Source organism: Sus scrofa, chromosome X (genome assembly GCF_000003025.6).
Source record: "Sus scrofa isolate TJ Tabasco breed Duroc chromosome X, Sscrofa11.1, whole genome shotgun sequence".
NCBI lineage: Eukaryota > Metazoa > Chordata > Mammalia > Artiodactyla > Suidae > Sus > Sus scrofa.
Genome location: NC_010461.5, coordinates 12,392,185 through 12,415,010, shown reverse-complemented (window position 1 = coordinate 12,415,010; position 22,826 = coordinate 12,392,185). Strand labels below are relative to the sequence as shown.

The 22,826-nt window shown below is 41.6% G+C and overlaps 1 protein-coding gene and 1 long non-coding RNA gene across 8 annotated transcripts in view; one reads left to right on the top strand and one right to left on the bottom strand.

Annotated features, from left to right (window-relative positions):
• The window catches only part of LOC106506905, a 98,141-nt gene extending 81,087 nt beyond the window's left edge, over positions 1–17,054 (bottom strand). Inside the window, exons 1-2 of one of the 2 annotated variants that reach the window (XR_001302558.2) lie at positions 16,775–17,054; positions 14,495–14,695 (exon numbers count right to left, since the gene is read on the bottom strand). This is a non-coding gene — a long non-coding RNA (uncharacterized LOC106506905). The remainder of the gene's footprint in view (positions 1–14,494; positions 14,696–16,774) is intronic. The other variant, XR_002340863.1, reaches the window with a different exon arrangement.
• Positions 17,339–22,826, top strand: part of AP1S2 (adaptor related protein complex 1 sigma 2 subunit) — a 29,888-nt gene continuing 24,400 nt past the window's right edge. For 2 of the 6 annotated variants that reach the window (XM_005673456.3, XM_005673454.3), the window contains exons 1-2: positions 17,339–17,466; positions 19,607–19,785. In XM_005673456.3, coding sequence (XP_005673513.1) covers positions 19,607–19,785 — 179 coding nt within the window. In that variant the 5' untranslated portion in view covers positions 17,339–17,466. The remainder of the gene's footprint in view (positions 17,467–19,606; positions 19,786–22,826) is intronic. The other 4 variants (XR_002340566.1, XR_002340567.1, XM_003134953.5 and 1 more) reach the window with 3 other exon arrangements.

Below are 22,826 nucleotides of genomic sequence, written 5' to 3'. Positions count from 1 at the left end.
GGTCTATCTGAAATAGCAACCCCCCGTGGCCCCTGTTTGCCATTTCTCTCCTGTGCTATTTCACCTCCTGACCTGTTTATCTGCTTATTGTGTGTCTCCTGCTGTCACTCTCTTCCCCTCACCTCTTGGCATTCCTCACCACCTGACAGATTTATGTGTTCATATTTTGGTTGTCTGGCTCTCCTGGGTTATCACGGGGGCTCAGTATTATTTATGTAATAAATCGAGATTGGCCTTCAACTCTCCCCTGACCCATTCAGTCAATCAACCAGGAATTATTGAGCAATTTTTATATGTCAGGCACTGTGCTAAGTCTCTGAACTACGGGAAATAAAGAGACATAGTCCCTGCTTGTAAGCAGCCTCTGGACTAGTAGGAGGGGACAGACAACAGTAGGTCAGAGGAGAGGCCACGATCAAGGAGGCCTCACTGAAGAGGTGAAAAGGGCTGAGGAAGGTTCCCACAGGTGTTCAAAGGCACTGAGGTGGGAGAGAACAGAGCTTATTCGCAGAACTTTAATACACTGAGTCTGGAGCGCAGATGCAGGAGAGGAAAGGGCAGCACTTATCGCCACCTGATTATTTGTTTTATCATTTATCTGTCTCCCGCTCTCTTTCCCCTTACTTCTTGGGCTTATCACCTCCTGAGCAAGCCCCAAGAGCCTGACCCCAAAGGGCCCCTATGCAGAGTCTGATACCTGCAGGTGATAGAGCGAGCATGTGGTCAAGAAGACAGAAAGGGGGAAAGGAGGCCGGGAGCCCAGCAGCTATGCTGTTTGTACAAAGCCCTCGTTATTTCTGCTTGCAGATGGCTGCAGTACTTAAGAAAGCTGCCAAGTCAGATTAAAATCAATCAAGAATGTAGAATATGGGTCTTAGGTTCAACAGACAGAACTACTGGCGAGGGAGTCGTTGCTATACAAAAGCCTCCCTGTTTCAGCGTAGGTTGGAGCAGGGCAGTGTTCAAGGAAAGGCTGGTTAACCAACTCAGCATGTAATTGAGTCTGTTCTTTTCTCTGTTCTACTAATGATTCATTAAGCAGAGTGTACCACTCACTGTGATCCAAACTCATGACTTCAAATCAAACAGAGGAGGCCAATTTCTGCAAAGTACAGAAGGAAACAATCAGTGTCCTAGGCTTGGTTAGGGCAGGCTGAAGAAGCAGGAACCCTGCAACTGCTTTGCTTTGGGCAAGGCATTTTGGGAAAACTAGAGCTTCAGATCTAGACACAGAATAGGTACTAGAAAACATCAAGGCTAATTTTTTTTTTTTTTTTTTGTCTTTTGTCTTTTGTCCTTTTTAGGGCCGCATCCGAGGCATGTGGAGGTTCCCAGGCTAGGGGTCTAATCCAAGTTGCAGCTACTGGCCTACGCCAGAGCCACAGCAATGCCAGATCCAAGCCTCGTCTGCGACCTACACCACAGGTCACGGCAACGCCAGATCCTTAACCCACTGAGCGAGGCCAGGGATCCAACCCGCAACCTCATGGTTCCTAGTCGGATTCGTTTCTGTTGTGCCACGACGGGAACTCTAAACACATGCCTTGGACTTGGTTATCACCACACGAATTTTTTTTAACAAACCTATAAATAATTATAAAGTTATGTCATTTAGGACATGTAGTTAAATGATTAAGTTAGCAAAAGAAATGGAAAGCTGGCACTAAATATTTTAAATACAAATATTACCCTTTGTTGTACAGTAGAAATTGACAGAACATTGTAATCAACTATACTTTAATAAAAAATTTAAAAATTAAAAAACAAATAATACGGTGCTGATAAATTAAATTTGATCTGTTATTTTAAGGGGAACTGAAGATTATGAGGAAGTTACTGTGTTAGGAATTAATAATATTGACATTCCATGGTATGTCAGCTATGTAGTAAGCATAATGATAGGTTATTGACATATTTTATTTTATTTCATCTTCAAAATAATTCCATGAAATAAATATTATCAACCTCATTTAACACATGAGGAAACTGAGGTTCTGAAAGATTAAGCAAGCTAACTATGAAACCCAGAAAAGCCATGATTTAAAGCCTGAGTCTGTCTGACTTGAAGGGCAAGCTTTACATTTTGTATGGCGCCCTGAAAAGCTCTCCCAGGTTTTTGTGACAAACATTAAATATTTTCCAAATCAAAGTCCTATTAGAAAGAAACTAGGATGAGAATTAGGAAACTACTTTTACTTAATGTGAATTTGCAATGATGGAAATCATAGTAGGGAGATGCAGTTTCTTTAGCACAAAAAACCGCACAATTCTTCACTCTTAAATTAGGAGATATCCACGAGCAAAAAGAAAGCAGTTGAAGGAGAGAAAGTGGCTCAATTCTTGAATTCTTGAAATCATGAATATAAATGAGATATAAAATAGGAAAGCATCTTCCTGAAAAACAGGGGAGCTTCAAGAAAAGAGCACCTTAAGGAGTTTTCGTCGTAGTGCAGCAGAAACAAACCCGACTAGGAACCATGAGTTTGCAGGTTCGATCCCTGGCCTCCCTCAGTGGGTTAAGGATCTGGTGCCGCCCTGAGCTGTGGTGCAGGTCGTAGACGCAGCTCTGATCTGATGTGGCTATGGCTGTGACTTAGGCCGGCAGCTATAGCTTCGATTGGACTCCTAGCCTGGGAACCTCCATATGCCAAGGGTGGGGCCCTAAAAAGCAAAATTAATTAATTAATTAAGAAGAAAAGAAAAGAGCCCCTTTATTGAGTGCCTGTGGGTTAGGCATTATGGGGGAAATTCAAAGCAAATTCCAGACACTGGCCTTCTACGCCATTTGTGCCTGACTATTCTAGACCTCTGACATATAAATCAGGAAACATTTCATTTCTGTTTAGGGTGGAGAGAAACAATACCAAACACACACCCACAAATCCCAAAAGAACAGCAGACTTGATCCCCAAATTGAAAAGAGCCTTAAGGTTCTGAGTGTCCGGCCCTTCATATAGTAGAGGAGTCCCCTCTGCCATGTCATTTGTTTGAACATTTCCAACAACTGAGAGCTCATCTACTTTGATTCCAGACTCCGAATTATTAGTAGTTACTTGTTTATATTCTATCTGAACTCTACCACCCCAGTAACTTTCATCCACTGATCCTTGTTTTCCTCTTGGAACTAAACAGAATTTTCTCTTATGCCCCATCTCTTTCAATGCTGTAAAAGAGCCATCTTTTTTGCCCCTAAGTATTTTATTCCCTGAGCTAACTAACCTTACTCATTTCGGCTGTTGCTCATATGTCATAATTTATAGCACTATATGATATGACTCCTATGAAGGAGTTGAAGTTGGTCTACATCCCTCATGAAATATGTTTCCCAGAATTGAACATAATAAATCAAAGTATGGTAAGACTGATTATCAAAAGCATAGAACAGTCAGAATACTATATTTCTATTTTAACAGCCCAAGATCCCTGTGGGTTTTCTTTTTTTTTTTCTTTCTTTCATTTTATAGCCTTATCATGCTCTTGGCTCTTATTAGCTTCGGGCCACTAAAATTCCCAAGTCTTCTTTTCCACATGCTGCTATTTAGCAAGTTCTCCCTATATCCTTAACTTGGGCCCCAGAGGTAGAACACTAAAACTTGTCCTATTTAAATTTCATTGTAATAGAGATGAACATTTATGCACTTATTTACACATTTATCCTGCCTTTTTCCAAAAGATACTAGCTGATACATCATTGCTGGGCCAATGCCAGTTTGGAATCTGCTTTGTCATCTAACTGCCTCCCAGATTCTTATTTTCTCTACACTGATAACCAGGTCCACTCAGCCTGTATCCAGGTTACTTAAAAAGGACCATGCTAGGAAAGCAACCCTGTTCCAAAGAGATCTTTGACAAAATTTGCCAGATTTGACAAAGATCCATTCATCAGCACTCTCAGGATAGAATGATTATGCTGCTAAATTATCCTATCATCCATCCAGTTTCTCTATTTTTTCAGCAAGGATCCATGAGAGTCTTTGAAAAATGCCTTGCAGAAGCACAGAAACTCTATGTCCACGGGATTCCTTTCATCTACTAGTCTAATAAACATATAACAAAAGACACCAAGGCCTGTCTGTCAGGCTGTCTCTTAGTGAATTCGTGCTGGTTTCTTTAAGGCTTACCTCTTTACTCTCTGGGAGTTCACACACCAGGCATTTGATATTCTTAATGGAGAATCAATCTTGAAATCCCTGTTAACATTTGTATCACCTCCATTCTCCTCATTTTTGAAAACCATGACATGTGCCCATCTCCTGTCTCCAGGAAGCACTTCTATTTCTAATCTACGAGAAATACAGATTGCAGATAATATTTCAAGGATCTCCTTGGAAAATTGTTTTCATGTTCTCAGATATGATTTCTCCCAATCTGAAGACCTGCATTCTTTCAGTCTGCATCTGTGGAATGGGAGTGAAGGTGGTAGGGGGAGAGGAAAGCTTCCCCAAAGAAAGGGAGTACTGTTTTTCGAAGGAGTGAGGGATATTGGGCAAACAAAAGAGACTCCACTGCAGCACTGAATCTTCAAATTCAAATACCCTTCAGCAAGTCTCAGTTCTCTCCAGCTAGTCTTTCTTGCATTAGTATTACAGCTCTGTGCTGTTTCTTGGTTTTACTCTTTGATTGCTACCTCCTTCTTCCCAAGTTTTTACGTGTCTTTTACAACCTGAACTCCTCAGAGAGCCTTAGCCCCTCTCACCAGCACATTTAGTCTCTTGGATTACTTCCTCCACTGTTATTAATAAGGGGCTCTAGTTCCTTCATATAGACAGCAGCGCTTTCTGCTTATTTGTAACTGACATTTCCAGGAGGTAGATGCATTCATTTGGTTTTATTGCTTTTAGTAGGCCCTGATCCCATTTTCGCAGTTTCTGTTACTAACACGGTTGAAAATTAGCCAAAGACCAGAGAAAATAAAGCCGTTGAGGGCTTCCAAGGTCAATAGGCTAGAAAATAAATTATTCCATTATCAGGATGAAAACTGAATCCTTGCATTAACCTTCCTAATTGTTTGCTTACCTTGTTTTTATACTTTCTAAGTGAACAGGAATAGAGCCACTTGCTGCTGTTCTCATTAACACTAATGATCAATAAGTAGAAATTTTTTTTTGCTGATTCTTATATTGTGTTCAACATTATGTATGCTTAATTTAGAGCTTATTAGGGCATTGCCAGTTTTGCTCATCATCTCCTCTATAAGATGAGCGTGTTTCTTAGGCAAGTAGTTAACATGAAGCAACAATGACTGACTCAGTTTTTGTCATTAAGCAAGGCTTTCAGTTATATTTACTGCTGGGGGAGGGGAGGAGAAGAAGCAAAAAGCATTAGCATTTGATATTGACTTATTTTAGATACTCCCAAGAGAAGGACATACTTATAACATTTTCAGCACTGAATGCTAATGACCAGAGCTGATTTGGGTGTACAGGGGAAGTGTCTGCCTTGCATCCACCCCTAAACTCCTTTGAGGTTCTTTCTACCCATTAAAATTGTGCTCTGAGGAGTTCCCATTGTTGTGGCTCAGTGGTAAAAAATCCAACTAGTATCCATGAGGATGCAGGTTTGATCTTTGACCCTGCTCAGTGGGTTAAGGATCTGGTGTTGCTCTGGCTGTGGCATAGGCCAGCAGCCACAGCTCCAATTTGATATCTAGCCTGGGAGCTTCCATATGCTGTGGGTGCGGCCACAAAAAGACAAAGATAAATAAATAAATAAATGTGCTCTGAAATGAAATCCCAATGCCTCCCACAACATGGATGAATCTTGAAAATACTATGTTAAGTGAAGGAAGCCAGACACAAAGGACCACATATGATATGCTTCCATTTATATAGAATGGCAGGAATAGGTAAATCTAGATACAGCTGATCAGCGGCTGCCAGGGGCTGGGGCAGGGGTGAAGGGTGTTGGGGAGACTGGATGAGATGGCAAAGGGGTGTAGGGTTTATTTTTTAGAGTGGGGAAAATGTTCTGAAATTGATTGTGATGATGTTTGCACAACTCTATAAATATACTAAAAGCCTTGAATTCAATTCCTTGTGGTTATAGAACTGAGGTCCCTTCTTTGGTTGGCTATTGCTGGGTTCACACTCACCTCCTAGAGGCTACTCTCAGGTCCTGTCACATCACACTCTCTACCTCACCAATGAAGACCCCCCTCTCACCAAATCCCTCTTATGCTTCCAATTTCTCTGACTTCTTCTTCTATTAGCTGGAGAAAAAAATCTCTTCTTTTAAAGAGTTCCATATGATTAACGTAGGCCTAGTTTTATAATCTCTATTTTAAGATCAATTGATTTGTAACCTTAACTACATCTGCAAATTCCCTTTGGCCAAGTAGTTTAGCCTAACATAACATCGTGGGAATCACCTTATAATTCTGTCTTTCACTGTACTTTAAAATACATAGGGAGTTCCGCTGTGGCGCAGTGAAAATGAATCTGACTAGTTTCCATGACGATGTGGGTTTGATCCCTGGCCTTGTTCAGTGGGTCGGGGATCCGGCGTTACCATGAGCTGTCGTGTAGGTAGCAGACATGACTCAGATCTGGCATTGCTGTGGCTGTGGCATAGGCCAGCGGCTATAGGTCTGACTCGACCCCTCGCCTGGGAATTTCCATATGCTGTGGGTGTGGCCCTAAGAAACAAAAAATAATAATAATTTATATATATATATATATATATACATGTATGTATGTATGTAGATGTATACATTCTTCTAGAATGATCTCATCCTCCTACTCAGCTTCATTTGCCAACTCTATGCTGATGACTCACAGATCTCTAGATCCAGCCCTAACCTCACTACTGAGCCTTCAGACTTATATCAACAACTCCCACTACCTACTTGGAGGCCCCACAGACAGCTGATTTTGGAGGATGAAAAATGAGTTCATCATTTCACTACCAGTGTGCCTTCTTCCTAGGTTCTATCTCTCAGGGGATCCTCCCTCAGGGACACCCTGACTTTACACTCATTCCCCTGCCCCTACATCAAAGCAATTCTACCTCCAAACTCTCTCCAGTCGACGTCTTTCTTTTTATTCCTTGTTAGGCTACCTTCACCTCTCATGTGAATTCTTCAACAGCTTCTCAATTGGTCTCTTAGCCACCCCTACTGTGGACATGGTGGCTCACTATCCATTCCAACTTCCTTATAGTGTTCATTCCTTCCAGAAAACAAAAAGCTACATTCCATAGCAACGTTTCCGGTTGTGATGAAGATTCCAACAACCAGGTGCACCTATGCAAGATTTGGAAGGGGAAGTGACAGATCATGAAAAGGGGGCCTCGTCTCTGCTATTTTCTGTGGGTAAGCATGTTACGGAGGCATCTGGCTTTCGGTGGCAGTTGTAGCAGGAGTCCAGTGTCTAGTCCAGCCACATGAGTGAAAAGAGCGAGGACCCATGGCCCCCACTTTGTTGCCAGCAGATTCCTGATTTCTCAATCACAGCAGAGGAGGTACAGGCTTGAAGCCAGCAGTTATGGAGACAGCTTCTTAGTATTCCAGCTCACTGATCATGGCAGACACGCTGGCTCCCTGATAGTCAAGTTCTGCGGTGTTATTCTGGAACGTTTTCCTGGAAACTCAGCCTAGATTTTGCTCTTCCAATCATTTTTAGACTGCTTCTGTTTGCATTACTTAGAATGATTAATTTTATCTGCAACTAAACTCAGAGTACAGTATATTCTGCAATTAACTACATTTCAACCAGAGTGATTTCTCTGAAACTTTAAAACTCAAATCTAATAATGGCACTGCCCTTGCTTAAAATCTTTCAATGTCCCTCAGTATCTTATATAAAGCCCAAATGTTTTAACTTTGTTTAAAATGTCCCATATAATCTGGTCCTGCTATTCTCTGCAGACTCTTCTTTACCCACGTACTCTCTGACCACACAGACCTTCTATTCAGGTCCTTAAGATGGTCGCACACTAACCCCTTCCTTTTCGTACATGCTATTCTCCCAGTGCAGAACACTCTTGCCCTGTCTTCTCTTGGCTAACTCCCCCCAACCCCCCTCCCCGCCTTTTTTTTTTTCAATCTTGGCCTAAAGGCTGTTTCCTCCAGGAAACTTTCTCTGACCCCACCACCTATCACTATCACCAAAACTCCGGGTTGGGCCCTCTCCTACATGCTCTCACAGCACCTTGGCTTTTGCCCTTGCTGCTCTGAAACACTTACCCCACTGTACTGGGACTGCCAGTTATAAACTGTGCCCCCTGCCCTTATACCATATATCTAGGTTGTTCTCTATTTTATCCAAGTACTCAGGGAGTACCTGGCCCAGACTCAGGCAAAGAAACTGAAGTAATAAAGAAACTGAAGCACTTTAAGCAGAGTCTATCTCTATTGCATTAATATTTCAGAAAAAATACTCAGTTGGCCATGCACAAAAGGAATCGTAGTAATGGGATCAGATGGTGGGAAGTAGCTGAGACAAAGTTGTTTGCTGGTCTGACCTACAGCAATATTAGTGGGGATGGAAAGGAGGCGATTACTTCCTATGCTATGGTAGGTGGAGAGGACCAGAAAAAAACTGGTAACATTCAAGAAGCAATGATATAGAGGCTTACTAAATTTTCTTTTGGCATCCAATTCAAAGTAATTAACATTTTGAGCATCTACTCTATGCAAAGTATTGTATTAGATTCTATGATATAAAGACGAGTAAAATACTATTTCAGTCCTGGAGACTGCAAGAGTTTCAGTCAGCTAGTGGAGTCAGTATTTGTTTCAGAGAGATAAGAAAAAGAAATGAAGAGTTTATGATTGGGGGGGGCGGGGTGTGTGTGTGTGTGTGTGTGTGTGTGTAAGGTTTTCCACTTTACTTGTTTGTTTGTTTTTGTCTAAAGATAATGGACTAGTAGTTTATGTGCAACAGATAGTGGACTGTGGTGAGAAAACACTGCCTAGAGATAATACAGGGCTCTTAGTTCCTCATCTACCACTAACAAGACAGTATAATCTTGAGCAATTTGCTTACTTCTCTGGGGCTTAATTTCCCTTTGTAAAATGAACTTTTTGAGTGAAAGAGCTTTAAAAATCTATTCTTTTATGTATTTGTTATATTTAAAATGTGTGCATTATTTCTAAAAGTTTTTCAACTCATTCAATTAAAATGGTCATGTATTCTAAATGGTGCTTTAGGAGTTCCTGTTGTGGCGCAGCGGAACCAAATCTAACTAGTATCCATGAGGATGAGGGCCTTTCAGCCACATGATTTTTAAATTTTTGCATTATCTATTGCCTGGTACAAACACTAGGTTTGGCCAGAGGAATGTAAAGTTAAAGAAAAACCTAAAATCAGGTTTCCTGCCCCTTTGACAGATGAGTAGTTTTAACTTCTGGGCTCAGGTTGTATGAGGATTCTCTAAATGTCAATGGAGACACAAGAAGGAGCGTAAAAAGCAGGTTTAGAATGGATACAAAGAGCTAGCCACTTGAAAATGTTCCCCTCTCCCCATTACCATGGCTCCTTCTCTTTGTAATGAAGTGTGTAACAGCTTGCAAGAATGGCCAGTTATGCTAACAGTTATAAGAGATGAACCCAGAAAAAGGAAAAATTGCTAGCTTAATACAGAGTTATTTTTCTTTCACTTAAAGGTACAACTGGTAGTAGGAATGATGATGCTGGTAGTGGTCTGTGTGGTTGCTCCATGCAGTTATTCAGGAACCCAGGTTGACAGAGACTCAGCCATCTTAACAGCCTGACTTCCAAGGTCACATCGATGGAGCAAGAGCAAGGTGGAAGAGGCTTCCCTGTAGAAGGTTTTCTGGGCCCAGCCTGTTATCACTTCTTCCATCCACATTTCATAGCCTGATCCCAGCCCCATGAGAACACCTAACTGCAGGAACAGGAACCTAGCTGAGGAACAGGGTCTAGCTGTGTGCCAAGGAAGAAAAAGGGCAAATTGTGATTACTACGTAGTGGTTTCTGCCCTATCCAGGGATATTGATTCTGTCTAGCTGGTCCCTCTCAACCCTCTCCTTTCCACTCCATGTCTGTAAATGCCAACAAAGTGTTTCAGAGGTGATTCCTACTTGGCATGAGGAGTTGGAAAATATTTTTAGAGTAGTGGTATTCATCAAGTAAGCATCTGATTTTTAATGGTGCAACCTTCGAGTTTCTCTAAGTGCTCTAATTTGTAGCTTAGACTCTTAGAGCACATTAGCTTGTAAGGGCACACCATGATCGTAGGCACTGTGGGTTGTGCATATAGATTTAGTTTCAGGATCATATAACTAGGAATATTACTCTTCCAACGTTATCAGACTTAATGAGGTCAACAATAAAAAATATTCAGACCTCAAATTTCCTTTAGATCATTTGTCTGGGAAAATTATCACAATCCTGGCTTTTATCATGTTAGATATCATAACTTTTTTTTGGTATAGAGCAGTGGTTTTCAAAGTGTGGCTCCAAGACTAGCAGCATCAGCCACACCTGAGAACTTGTTAGAAATGCAAGTCTCACATAAAACTCCTAGAAGAGAAGATAGGTAAAATACCCTATAAAGTAAATCGCAGCAACATTTTCTTAGGTCCAACTCCCAGGCAAAAGAAATAAAAGCAAAAATAAACAAATAAGACCTAATCAAACTTATAAGCTTTTGCACAGCCAAGGAAACCATAAACAAAACAAAAAGACAAGTTACAGACTGGGAAAAATATTTGCAAATGATGTGACCGACAAGAGCTTAATTTCCAAAATATACAAGCAGCTCATACAGCTCAAATCAAAAAAACAAATAGCCCAATCAAAAAATGGGCATAGGCGTTCCCATTGTGGCTCAGTGGATGACGAACCTGACTAGTAACCATGAGGTTGCAGGTTCAATCTCTGGCCTTGCTCAGTGGGTTAAGGATCCGGCGTTGCCGTGAGCTGTGGTGTCGGTTGCAGACTCGGCTCGGATCCTGCGTTGCTATGGCTGTGGCGTAGGCCAGTGGCTACAGCTCCAATTAGACCCCTAGCCTGGGAACCTCCACATGCCGTGGGTGCAGCCCTAGAAAAGGTAAAAAAATAAAAAAATTAAAAATTAAAAATTAAAAAAAATAAAAATGGGCATAAAACCTACACAGACATTTCTCCAAAGACACACAGACAGCCAAGAGGCACATAAAAAGATGCTCAACATCACTAATTATTAGAGAAATGGAAGTCAAAACTACAATGAGATATCACATAACACTGAAGACTGACCATCATCAAAAAGTCTAGAAATAATAAATCCTAGAGGGTGTGAGGAAAAGGGAACCCTCTTACACTGTTGGTGAGAATGTAAACTACTGTGTAGCCACTATGGAAAACAGTATGAAGGTTCCTTCAAAAACTAAAAATAGAACTACCATATGATCTAAAAATCCCACTTCTGGGCATATATCCAGAAAAGACAAAAAATCTAATCCAAAAAGATAAATGCACCCCAATGTTCACAGCAGCACTATTTACAATAGTTAAGACATAGAAGCAACCTAAATGTCCATCAACAGATGAAATAAAGAGATATGGTCCGTATATGCAATGGAATATTACTCAGTCATAAAAGGGAACGAAATAATGCAATCTGTAGCAACATGGATGGACCCAGAGATAGACTGTCATACTAAGTGAAACAATTCAGACAAAGAGAAATATACGATATCACTTACATGTGAAATCTTAAAAAATGATACAAATGAATTTATTTACAAAACAAAAATAGACTCACAGGCATAGAAAACTTATGGTTACCAAAGGGGAAAGGAGGCAAGGGGAGGGATAAATTAGGAGTCTGGGACTAAGAGATAACACTACTCTATGTTAAGAGATAAACAAGAAGGACCTACTGTATAGCACAGGGAATTATATTCAATACCTTGTAATAACCTATAATGTAACAGAGTGTGAAAAAGAATATCTATAGATATAGATAACTAAATCACTTTGCTAGACACCAGAAGCTAACAAAACATTGTTAATCAACTATACTTCAACTATTAAAAAAAAAAAAAAAAGAAATGCACTTCTCAGCCTCACCTCCTCAGATTGCTGAATCAGAAACTCTGGGGATGGGGCCCAGCCATCTTGTGTTCTCACGAGTTTTCTAAAGAAAACTAGAAGCACTGGTCTAGTTGAGTTAGATCACTGTTGAAACATTTCATCTTAAGGACAACGTTAAAAGAAAATTATTTGAAATTGTTTTGTTGAAAGCATATCGAATCTCTCTCTTATACTGCTCTGAATTAAGAGTGTTGTAGAAAACTCACAGAATGAAAAGATTGTTAAGACCTCTGGGAGGTTATTAGGGCAAATAGTTTCCAAAGACATCAGTTATAGAATCAAAGGTTCTATGAAGCGTCTCAAGGGGTTTCCTGAAAGAAAATATATTAGTGTTTGACTGGTGACAGCTCTTCTGACTACTTAGGGTGGCCAAAAGACACGGAATTCTGTGTCAGGAGAAATGGTATTGGGGCTTTAGGACAGAGTTAACATTTTACTTGTCTTTGTATCTCCACTGCCTTCCAGAGTGCCCAGCACAGAGCAGACACATAATAAACATTTATGTTAATGAATGAATGAATGAATGGAACAGTCATCTCCTGCATCCCAGTTCTAAATAACTTCCACTAATATTCTGGGATCACTTTGAAAAAAAAAATCCCATTTGGATAGTACATTCTAGTTACTTTAAAAAATACTGACTTCCTCATGTATGTGGCCAGTCTTTTCAGCAGTTAAGGATTTTACCTATCAAATATTAAGAATGATTCCAACTCCCCCAATAGAAAAGAAACCCCTCTGAAGATAAGTGCTTATTCTAGTTCTTGAAATGTCTATGGATTATCTCCGTTGCTGAGTGGCAACGTTTTCAGTGACTAACTCAGGGTTTCTCCACTTCAGCACTATTGACATCTTGGGTTGGCTAATTCTTTGGGATGGAAGCTGTGCGATACATTGCAACAGCATCACCAACTCAACCCCCACCCCACTGTGATTACCCAAATGTCTCCAGACACTGCCAAGTGTCCCCAGGTGGGGGATAAAATTGCTCAGGTTGAGAATCACTGCTCTAACCTAAAATTAAATGGAGAAGAGTAGTTTTCCTACATTTTATTCAAAACTATGGAAACAGGCTTCAAGAAAGAGCATATGTCTTTTGCTCATTGTTCAGGACTTTGGCAGTGACAGCTCTATCTATAAGAAATGATTTGGTTCTCAAATCCTCATTATTTTAGGCCGGTCTTTCTTGAAACAACTTTATCTTTGGAAATGCAAATTCGCAAATTCTAAGCATCTTTTTTTTACACTTACTGTGATCTTCTATACTGATTCAGCACTGAATTTCATCATAAGACATTTTTATTTAATAAATTTTAAATAATGTATAGACTGGCTGAAGGAACACTGTACAAATCCATAATACAGTGTTAGCACTAACAGAAGGGTTTTTATCTACTTCATTACAGTATTTTAAAAAATTGTCTAAGGAAAACCTACACTAAAATAAAATTTAATAATAACCTTTATTACTTTCTACCTCAATATTGGTCCCTGGAATGAAAGTCATCATTGCTTCTGGAATTTACTCCCTGGTATTGAAAGAATATGCTAATAACTCTATTTATGATTTATGTTAGATCTTATCTATTTTCTTACTGCTACTGCATGAGGATTTAATATTATTTCAACATCCCCTTACTTCTGTCCTCCATATTCTCAATATAAACCTACTACAAATTTTACTTCAATCTTCAATGTTTAATGATGTACCCTGACATCCTTGTTGATATCCTCATGCTAATGTCCCTTCCCTCATTGTCCATGTGGGTCTATACTTTAAATATTCCTCTTTTTTTTCCCTCCGTTTAATGGCATTTTGAGAGGGAGAGGACATAAAAGCATATGGCCATCACACATTTAAAAGGAACCTAGGAGTTCCCGTTGTGACGCAGTGGTTAACGAATCTGACTAGGAACCATGAGGTTGCGGGTTCGGTCCCTGCCCTTGCTCAGTGGGTTAACGATCCGGCGTTGCCGTGAGCTGTGGTGTAGGTTGCAGGCGCGGCTCAGATCCCACATTGCTGTGGCTCTGGTGTAGGCTGGTGGCTGCAGCTCTGATTCGACCCCTAGCCTGGGAACCTCCATATGCCGCAGGGGCGGCCCAAGAAATAGCAAAAAGACAAAAAATAAAAATAAAAAAAATAAAAAAATGAATAAAAGGAACCTAAAACTTTTAAGTTTTGAAAACTTATAAAAGATTACATATAAAGTCTCAAAATTTTATTGTTAGAAGACGGAATGTCTATTTTATCCTCATCCCTTGCATTTAGCACAAATAAAAGCTGGGCACCTTTTTTAAAAAAAATAAACTGATTTTAAGTAGACTTACTGTGATCATTTTGCAGCATATATAATTATTGAATCATGTTGTACACTTGAAACTAATATAATGTTATATGCCAATTAATCTCAATAAGAACATAAATAAAATAAAAAGCAGGTTACCAGAAATACCTCAGCTCTTCTTCCCCTTCTGTACACGTGGGACACGGTCATCATTCTTATTTTAGGATAAATATGTTCTTCTCTCTCCTGACCTTGTCGAATTTTCCTTTTTCTACCAGGGCCACTCAAACCTGGGAAACATCAGGCAGCCTTGCACCATGAAACTACATGTTCTTATTCCATGAGAAACAGTCTTGTAATAAATGTCTCCTGTATCAAAAAAAAAGGATAAAATCTGATTTTTAGTTTTTCATAAAAAATAATTTCTGTACCATCAATCAATAACAACCAAGAAATCAGGACCACCCAGATAATAAAAGCAGTAGATTAAAAAAAGATACCCTATTAACATGACAGATGAAGAAGATACTAGGTGAGAAGAACTGGCTATATGAAAAAGAAATCGTGGAAATTGTGGGAATCAAAGTCAAGCAGTTAACTACCAACAAAGACAATAACAGTGCTTCTTTTGTCTTTCACGGTGAATGCACAATTAGCACTCAATACTAAGACTGGGGAATAAACCATCTATAATCTACTGAAAAAGACCATCTGCTTCTATAAATTTTGTTCTTATACACTTGCCAAAAGAAGAGAACATATTAACAAAATAATGGGCCCTGCACCGTTAATTGCTAGGTTGTTTGCAGTTGTGCTGTTGCTATTAGAATTTAATAAGCCATTCCTTCTGCTAAATTAATAAGCAGCCAAGATTATGTAATAACTGCTTTCAGCTGCTAATTATTTTTCCCATAATTCCTTTCCCTCCCCCCCCCTTTTCCTGGCTAGGAACACCAGAGATTGCCAATATGTCATCAGCAAGTCTCCTGTCTTCATCCTCGTTTTCAGAACCATAGACCAATATTAGGAGCATAACCAATGAGCTTAAACTTGGAGGTAGTTATCCAGTTATCTCAGGCACCTTTGAGGATATATGAGTTTTGTACAGAAAAAAAAAAAGGGAAAAGTAGCATTTGGATTCAAAGGTCAAGTTTTCATTGCACAGCAATAGATCTATCCTTGACTGGCTAATGGCATCTGTTTTGTGTAGTAAGGGAGAAAAGAGATGTGCCTCTGAGCCATGATTGGTCAAGGTGCTGAGAGAAATTTGGGCGGTGGGGCCTAAAGATCTCCAGAAAGCCAGTTCTGTTTTGTGTTGACCACTTATTTAACACTACAGTATACATTAAGCATAAGCACATTTAGTAATTTTCCAAGTAGCATAGTAGTGCTTAAAAGGGGAGGTATTGCACATTTTTATTTTGCTAAAGAAGGGCATTAAAAAATGCCCTCAAATCTCTATTATATACTACCTCAGTTTTATAGACATTTTCACACGCACAAAAAGAGCACTACCCCTAATTAAAGATTCTTTTAAACTGATTAAATTTAGCTTCATGAAAACTTAGCATCTCTTTTTCCCTTTGGACTGTTAAAAAATTCTGGTGACTATGTTTGGGTACCTCTGCATAAAGGGCACAGCTTAACAAAAGCAATTTTCTAGCTTCCTTTGTAAGAACCTCAGTGACTGGGATAATGAATAGCATTCGACATGAGAAACCCGTGGCTGTTCAAGCAAGGTCACTTAATCCCATGGGGCTCCCCTTTCCTCATCTGTAAAAGATGAGTCGGACTAGATGATTCATCCATTCTTTCATTCAAAAAAATATGGACATTCATTATGTGCCAGATAAAATGCTCAGCACTATGGCTCTTAACAAATCTATCATTTTACAGTCCTCACCAGTCAACTCGCGTTTATTACTGGGGTTATACACCAGGCAGTGAACTAGGTTGAGATGCAAAATGAATAAAAGTCAAAATGTGCTAAATAGAAAGTTAATGGACACAGGGGAATGCAAAATGAATAAAACTCAAGATGTGCTAAATAGGTTAATAGGCATATGGGCGAAAGAGGGTTCATTCTTACAGGGTTTGAGAGTGAAGCTTCACAGATGTGACATTTGAGAGCAAGGGCATGCCAGGCAGAGCAAGTCGTCGGCAATGCTAAACTGGAACCCAGGCGGCTGTGAGGGAGGAGGGGGGTGACTCCGTGTGAAGGAAGCGGAATCTTGAAGATGAGGTGCTGTCTGGGCTTTTCTGCGGAGAACGTACAGTAACTCCTCAGGTCCGCAGCACTGAGGATGGGCGAGGTAAGCCCAGGGAAGAGACACTCGCACAGCTTGGGGCGAAAGGTGTCTAGGGCTGTAGCAGTGTGATGGGGAGGAGGGGCCAGATTCCGGACAATTTTGAAGCAAAGTAATTGCAAAAAGCCCTCTGAACGCGTACCCGAGCTCCACGGAAGAGCCGACTTGTTTTCCCCAGAGTTGCAGCAGTCCCTCTCTCCCCTCACCAACATCACCGGGCAGCACACCTCCCAGTCCCACCCTCTCAGAGCAAGGAGTTGTGGTAGCTCGAACACGCCTCTCGGCGGCCCAGACCTTCCCCGCCCCGCAGAGAAGGGTCGACAAAGGGCACCGCGAAATACTATCTTCTCACCACTAAACTGCCGGGACTGCAGCGCGCGCGCGTCCCTGAGGCACATTCAGGAGTGCGCAGGCGCGCCCGCCCTGCCCATAGCCGTTTCCGGGTCACGTGGCCTGGCTTCCGGTCCGGACCCCCACCCCCCACCCCTTGGTAGAGACCCGGCCAATCGGCTTCCCGGGACCGCGCGGTCACCTGAGCTGCCTCCAGTGCCGTTGGCGACAGCCGAGCAGCTTCCAGCGCGCCGCCCAGCCCGCCCCTCCGCTCGCCGCAGCCCCGGCTCCTCCTTCGTCCGGCCCCCGGGGCGGGGTTTGTCGGCTCGCCCTCCCCTCGCCTCTTAAGCCTTCCCTCTGCGAACCGGGTCCCCTCCCCACAGCAACACGGCTTCTCTTCCTCAGCTCAGCGACAGGGGCTTCCCCTCAGCCGCCGCCGCCGCCGCCGCCGCCGCCGCCGACGCCGCCGGCCGAGCCCCGCCGCGCCCGCGGCCCGCGGCCGCCGTAAGTCCCGGGAGACGAGCGGGAGTGCCGGGGACAGGGGGCGAGGAGGGAGGGTCGGGCGAGACCCCCGCCGTCCCGCGAGCGCCCCGACCACCCCTGCCCGCGCCCACCCGCCTGGCCCGCTCTGGGGCACCGCGCCCCGAAACTCACTTCTTTTGGCGTCCGCGCCCCTCTCCGCTCGGCGCCGCGCTCCGGGATGCGGGGGCCAGCCTCGGACGCTGCGGCGTCCCCGCAGCACCTGTGGTTCGGGAATCACCTCAAGTTTTGCCGGGCATTTGCGGGAGAGGTCGGCTGCCGGGGGCGGCGACGACCGAGGACCCTTGGCGCCCCCTGCGCGGCGACGGTTGCCATTGTCTGCCCCGCTCCTGCCTGTCACCTCGCCCCGGCTCGGTCAGTGATGGAGTGCGGTCCCGTGGGGCGGCGGGGAGCCATCGGAGACGGCCGGACGGGGTAACGCTGGCCCCGAGCCCGCTCCGCGGCCGAGCCCATTGTTTTTAATACCAGTCTCGAGGAATTGAGGCGCCCTGTGATTTGCAGCAAGATCAAAGCGTTGGTTTTTAACTAGAGGGAAGGAATACTTGTGCCTGGCGACCGGGTATCGTCCCGTGCTAACATATAATTTATTTTTCAGGAGAGAATGATTTATTTGTCCGAAAAAGTGGTGGTGGGGGGGAGGTACAGGACCCTACCATAGACTGTCTTGAGTCCATACTCCTTTTGAAAGCAAACCCCCAGCCCTCCTGGTCCCCGAGATCCTGGAATCCGGGTCTGTTCTTTTCCAAGTTCTGCTAACGGGTTTGCGTGAAACGTGGTCCAGTTGATGCTTTACTTGCTGTCCCCTTCTAGTGCCGCTATCTTAGCAGCACTTCTGTGTGAGGCGCTTTGATACCACGAGTATTATTCGTTTATTTCGTGCCACTGATGCGTTTTAAGTGAGGTATAATCAGCCAGTTTTAACTTTAATAAAGTTAAATTGTCACATCGTAAATTTCTAAATATCTTATTGATGCCCATTTGGATTATTACAAAAAGCGACGATAATTTGTTAGCAAAATGTGGGGCCCATTTTATTCGGAATCGATTGTATAAATTCCCCCACCGCATGTTCGGATGGAGTACGGTGCGGTGAATGTAAGTCAGACTGAATCTTAATTGCACTATTGCAGGAACTTAGAACAGTTAAAAGAAAAAAATATGTCTGAATTCTACCTTTAAATTAATTACCTTTGTAGAAACAGTGCTTATCTGTTTGCAGTTGAGAAGACTAGTTGAATTATAAGAAACTTTTCTTGAAAATTAAACATGTAAACTAACCAACATTTGCAAATTCCAAATAAACGTGTACAAAATAGTTTGTGTAAAATACGCTAGAGTTCAGCAACCGCACCATCTGTAGATGCTGTTTTTTATCCTTTTAAATGAATTTTGTGTAATTTCTGAATGTGTGTAGCTCTTACTTTGGCTTTTTAAAGGTTTATATTCTCTTAGGTAAAAATATATTAACTCACTTTATTGAGTGTATATTTATATTGGTATTTTTAAAATGAGGTGAAAGGGGGTACTTGAGTCAGGCTTTTCTTAAGAAAAATTGTGCTTATGGGATTTCTTTGGTTCATATTTTAGATCGTTTGTTTTGATTAAACTAAGCGTAAACTGAAGAGAGCATTCTAAGTGATAGCTATCTGTCTACTAGTAATTCGGTCTGGAGCTAGAATAGCCTGTTCTGTTTAGAGTAAAAAAAAAATAGCAGATCTGTTTCTTTAAAATACACCTAAACCAGTTGATGTCAACAATCTCTATTGATGCATATACATTCCAATAGCTCAGGTGCGCGATAGTTTATTAAATTCCAAGAATTCTTTCTTTTTCTTAGAATTTTCACTTCACCTATGTTTGTTCTCCCCCCAACCCTCCAAACTTACCTGAAACAAGGTGGGGTGGGATGATTTGCATCTGCTGGGAAGATCTTTCTACAAGAATTTCCTGCTGTTTGAAATGGCATAGAAATATTGATGACTACTCATCATTTGTTAGCTAAATGCCCTGTCCCCCAAAGCTTCTCTGTGCAACTTGTCATCTTAATCTTAACTTTATAGACTCAAAGTATTGCCTGTAATCTTCGTTTTATTTATCTTAACAGATGCAGTTTATGTTGCTTTTTAGTCGTCAGGGAAAGCTACGACTGCAGAAATGGTATGTCCCATTATCAGACAAAGAGAAGAAAAAGATCACAAGAGAACTTGTTCAAACCGTTTTAGCACGGAAACCTAAAATGTGCAGCTTTCTTGAGTGGCGAGATCTGAAGATTGTTTACAAAAGGTATAATTTTTATTTATTAGAAAGGTGAAATAGAATCATATGTTAGATCATCTATAATTTGAAAAATGCAGGATCTTGAGAGGTGACATTTATAAATAATGATTAATAAAGATATGCATGAAATAGGCCTAAGGTTTTTTTTTTAATAACTGTTCTTTTGATTGATTACCCAGGCAAAAATGCTAAAATCATGGAAATCTTTTCAAAAGAATTATGTAACTAAAGGCACAAATGATAATTCATGCTTGATCATCTTTGAAGGAAAATTCAATGAATGCATTTCTTTGCAGGAGAAAGTAAGATCAGTATTTTAAATTGTGTGAGTAATTCTCTGAATTTAGATAAGCATCTATCCATGCCCCCCTCCCCCACATACACACTTCTCCCCACAAATCTTTCAAGGAATGACTGGTATTTGACATGCTTTGAAATCTTTTAGGATCTCTTACTTGTAAACACCTTGGATACATAGATTATTTCAATCATAGATTTTTAAAAACTGGACATACACAGGATTTATTCGTTCGCAGTGCTTATTAATTTGAAGTATACTTGTCGCTGTTGGTGGAGGTGTCATTAGATCTGGTAGATAGGTAATTTTGCCAAGAACAGATTTTTTAGAATTTTGATGTTGCAAAATGACTCATAAATTGGCTTCAAATGCTAAGCTTTTTTAAAAATGCTATACATCTTTATTAATATCTGAAACTTTTTAATACCTTAAAATAAATTTCTTAAGATAGCTAATCGAGTTAAAGAAATATAATTACTATGTTTCTTCCCCTTTTCTGTTCCTTTACAAATAATTTCCTGAGTTTAAGAACGTTCCTGCATATTAAAAAATTCTCCTCTGTGGGGGATGGGCAGGGAACTAAATATGGGGGGGTTACGGGGAGGGTCAAAGAGAAGTCTGGGTTTTATCACAGTTTTCCTCTATTCTGCTCCAGTATGGGTGGGGGTTGTGGAGGAGATGGCAGAGAAAGTCATGATTATAGAACATCTAGAATTTTTTAAATACCATAGACCCCTCTTTACAATAGAATGAATTTAGTCATCTTGGGATGAATTTGTATCCAGTATTTGGCTTAGTATTGTTGAGAAAAAGCATAGCATTTTAGAAATAGGAAATGTCTTAGAGTAATCTAGTTAGGCGATTTTTTTTTTTTAAAGCTGTTTCCCCAAGGATAGACCCTTAAATGATAAAAGTGATAACGATAAAAGTGGAGGCACTCACGTGAAATCAGGACTGTATCTCTGCTCACTTGGCTTCCACCCTCTGCCGAGGAGTGGTTCCTGCGATTGAAAAATCACTGCTGTTGGTCAAACTTGAGTTTTTATAAAAAATGAGAATTTGGGAGAGGTGATTAGTCCAAGGGCAGTTGCTAGTGGCAGCTGTGGGGGCCAGAACTCAAATCTTAAGCCTGGAGGCAAGGTTTTTAAAACCGGGAAGGGAAAGGCAAATTTGCATTTCTTTAAAGATCTGCAATTGGAGAATGGGTAGGGGCGGGCAGAGACTGGCACCTGAGGAATCTGTTAGGAGACTGCATTTCCTGAGGCCCAGTAGGAAGACCTCTGCTGTGGGCTCCACAGGTGGAAAGAGCTGTTCTGAGGTAAGTTTTCTAAGACTTGGTCCCTGCTGGAAGCTGGGAGGGCAGTGGAAGAAGGGGAGGAGTGCGGTGATTCCACTGTTTTCTGGTTCACCTGATGGGGGTGAGGTAGAAGGTTGACTTTGTGGGGCCTGTGCTACTTCCATTTGGAGATGCCTAGTTTTCTCAGGGTGGGTATAGGCATGCAGGTGGGGCTGGGGAATTAGGCATAAAGTCTTAGATCACCAGCCTTCAGGTGGCAGACAAAGGATAAGTAAGCCACATTGGGGAAGGGGAGAGAGTTTCAAGAATAGGGTCACCAGTGCCAAATGTTGCGTAAAATAAAGAATCTATTAGATTTTACAGTGAGCATTTCACAAAATGCCCTTTGTCAGAACATTTTCAGTGTAATAGTGGAGACAGAACTCTCAAAGAAATGGGGTAAAGTGTGAAGAGGTGCAGACATTAAAACAGTGTCTTTGTTTTGCAATGAAGGACTGAAGAGGTAATAGCCAAGCATAAGCAGGAGTGGGGGATAGAGGTAAAAAATACCATGAGAGGAATTCCCATCGTGGCTCAGCAGTAACAAACCCCACTAGTATCAGTGAGGATGCGGGTTTGATCCCTGGCCTCGCTCAGTGGGTTAATTAAGGATCCAGTGTTGCTGTGAGCTGCAGTGTAGGTTACAGACATGGCTCGGATCCCAAGTGGCTGTGGCTGTGGCGTAGGCCAGCAGCTGTAGCTCCGATTGGACCCCTAGCCTGGGAACTTCGATGTGCCGCAGGTGCAGCCCTAAAAAGCAAAAAAAAAAAAAAAAAAAAAAAAGAGAGAGAGAGAGGCATGAGAGACTTAAGCTTATTTCTAGACAGGGGAAGGAGTCCCCCATGTGGAGGAGAAAAATACCAGCAAGAGAATCAGTCCCACGAATCAAGATTCCTGCAGCTGAGGGAAATGGCCTGTTAAACAGAAGGAAAGAAAGCATTAATTAGTGTTCTGTGCACAGAGTTCGTTCAGCCCAACCATGTCGGACCACCACTCTTTTAAAGGCTATGAGCAGTCATCTAACCTGACTCTGATACTTACATCAAGCTCCTATAAATAAAGGTACACTTAAAACAGCTTTGCTGAAATAAAATCCACGTACAAGAGTTGGAATTTATAATCAGTTCTCCTGTGCATCTCCCCATTTCATACCGAGAAAGGTCATCTATGGTACTTGAGGACATATATTTTGTAGATATGAACAAGTGGGTTTTTTCCCCTAGTCCAGCTGGAAGAGAAGAGCTTTTAAGCATAAGAATTACCGCTAGCCCCTGAGAAATTCTGAACTAGCACTTTTGCTATTCATATCAGCAAGTGATCTTTATGTCTGCCTCCTTCAGGTTGCCACATCCACATTCTTTCTCCCTGAACCTTTCTCATTAGAGTTGCCTGTCTTGGGGAGGGAGAGGTGAG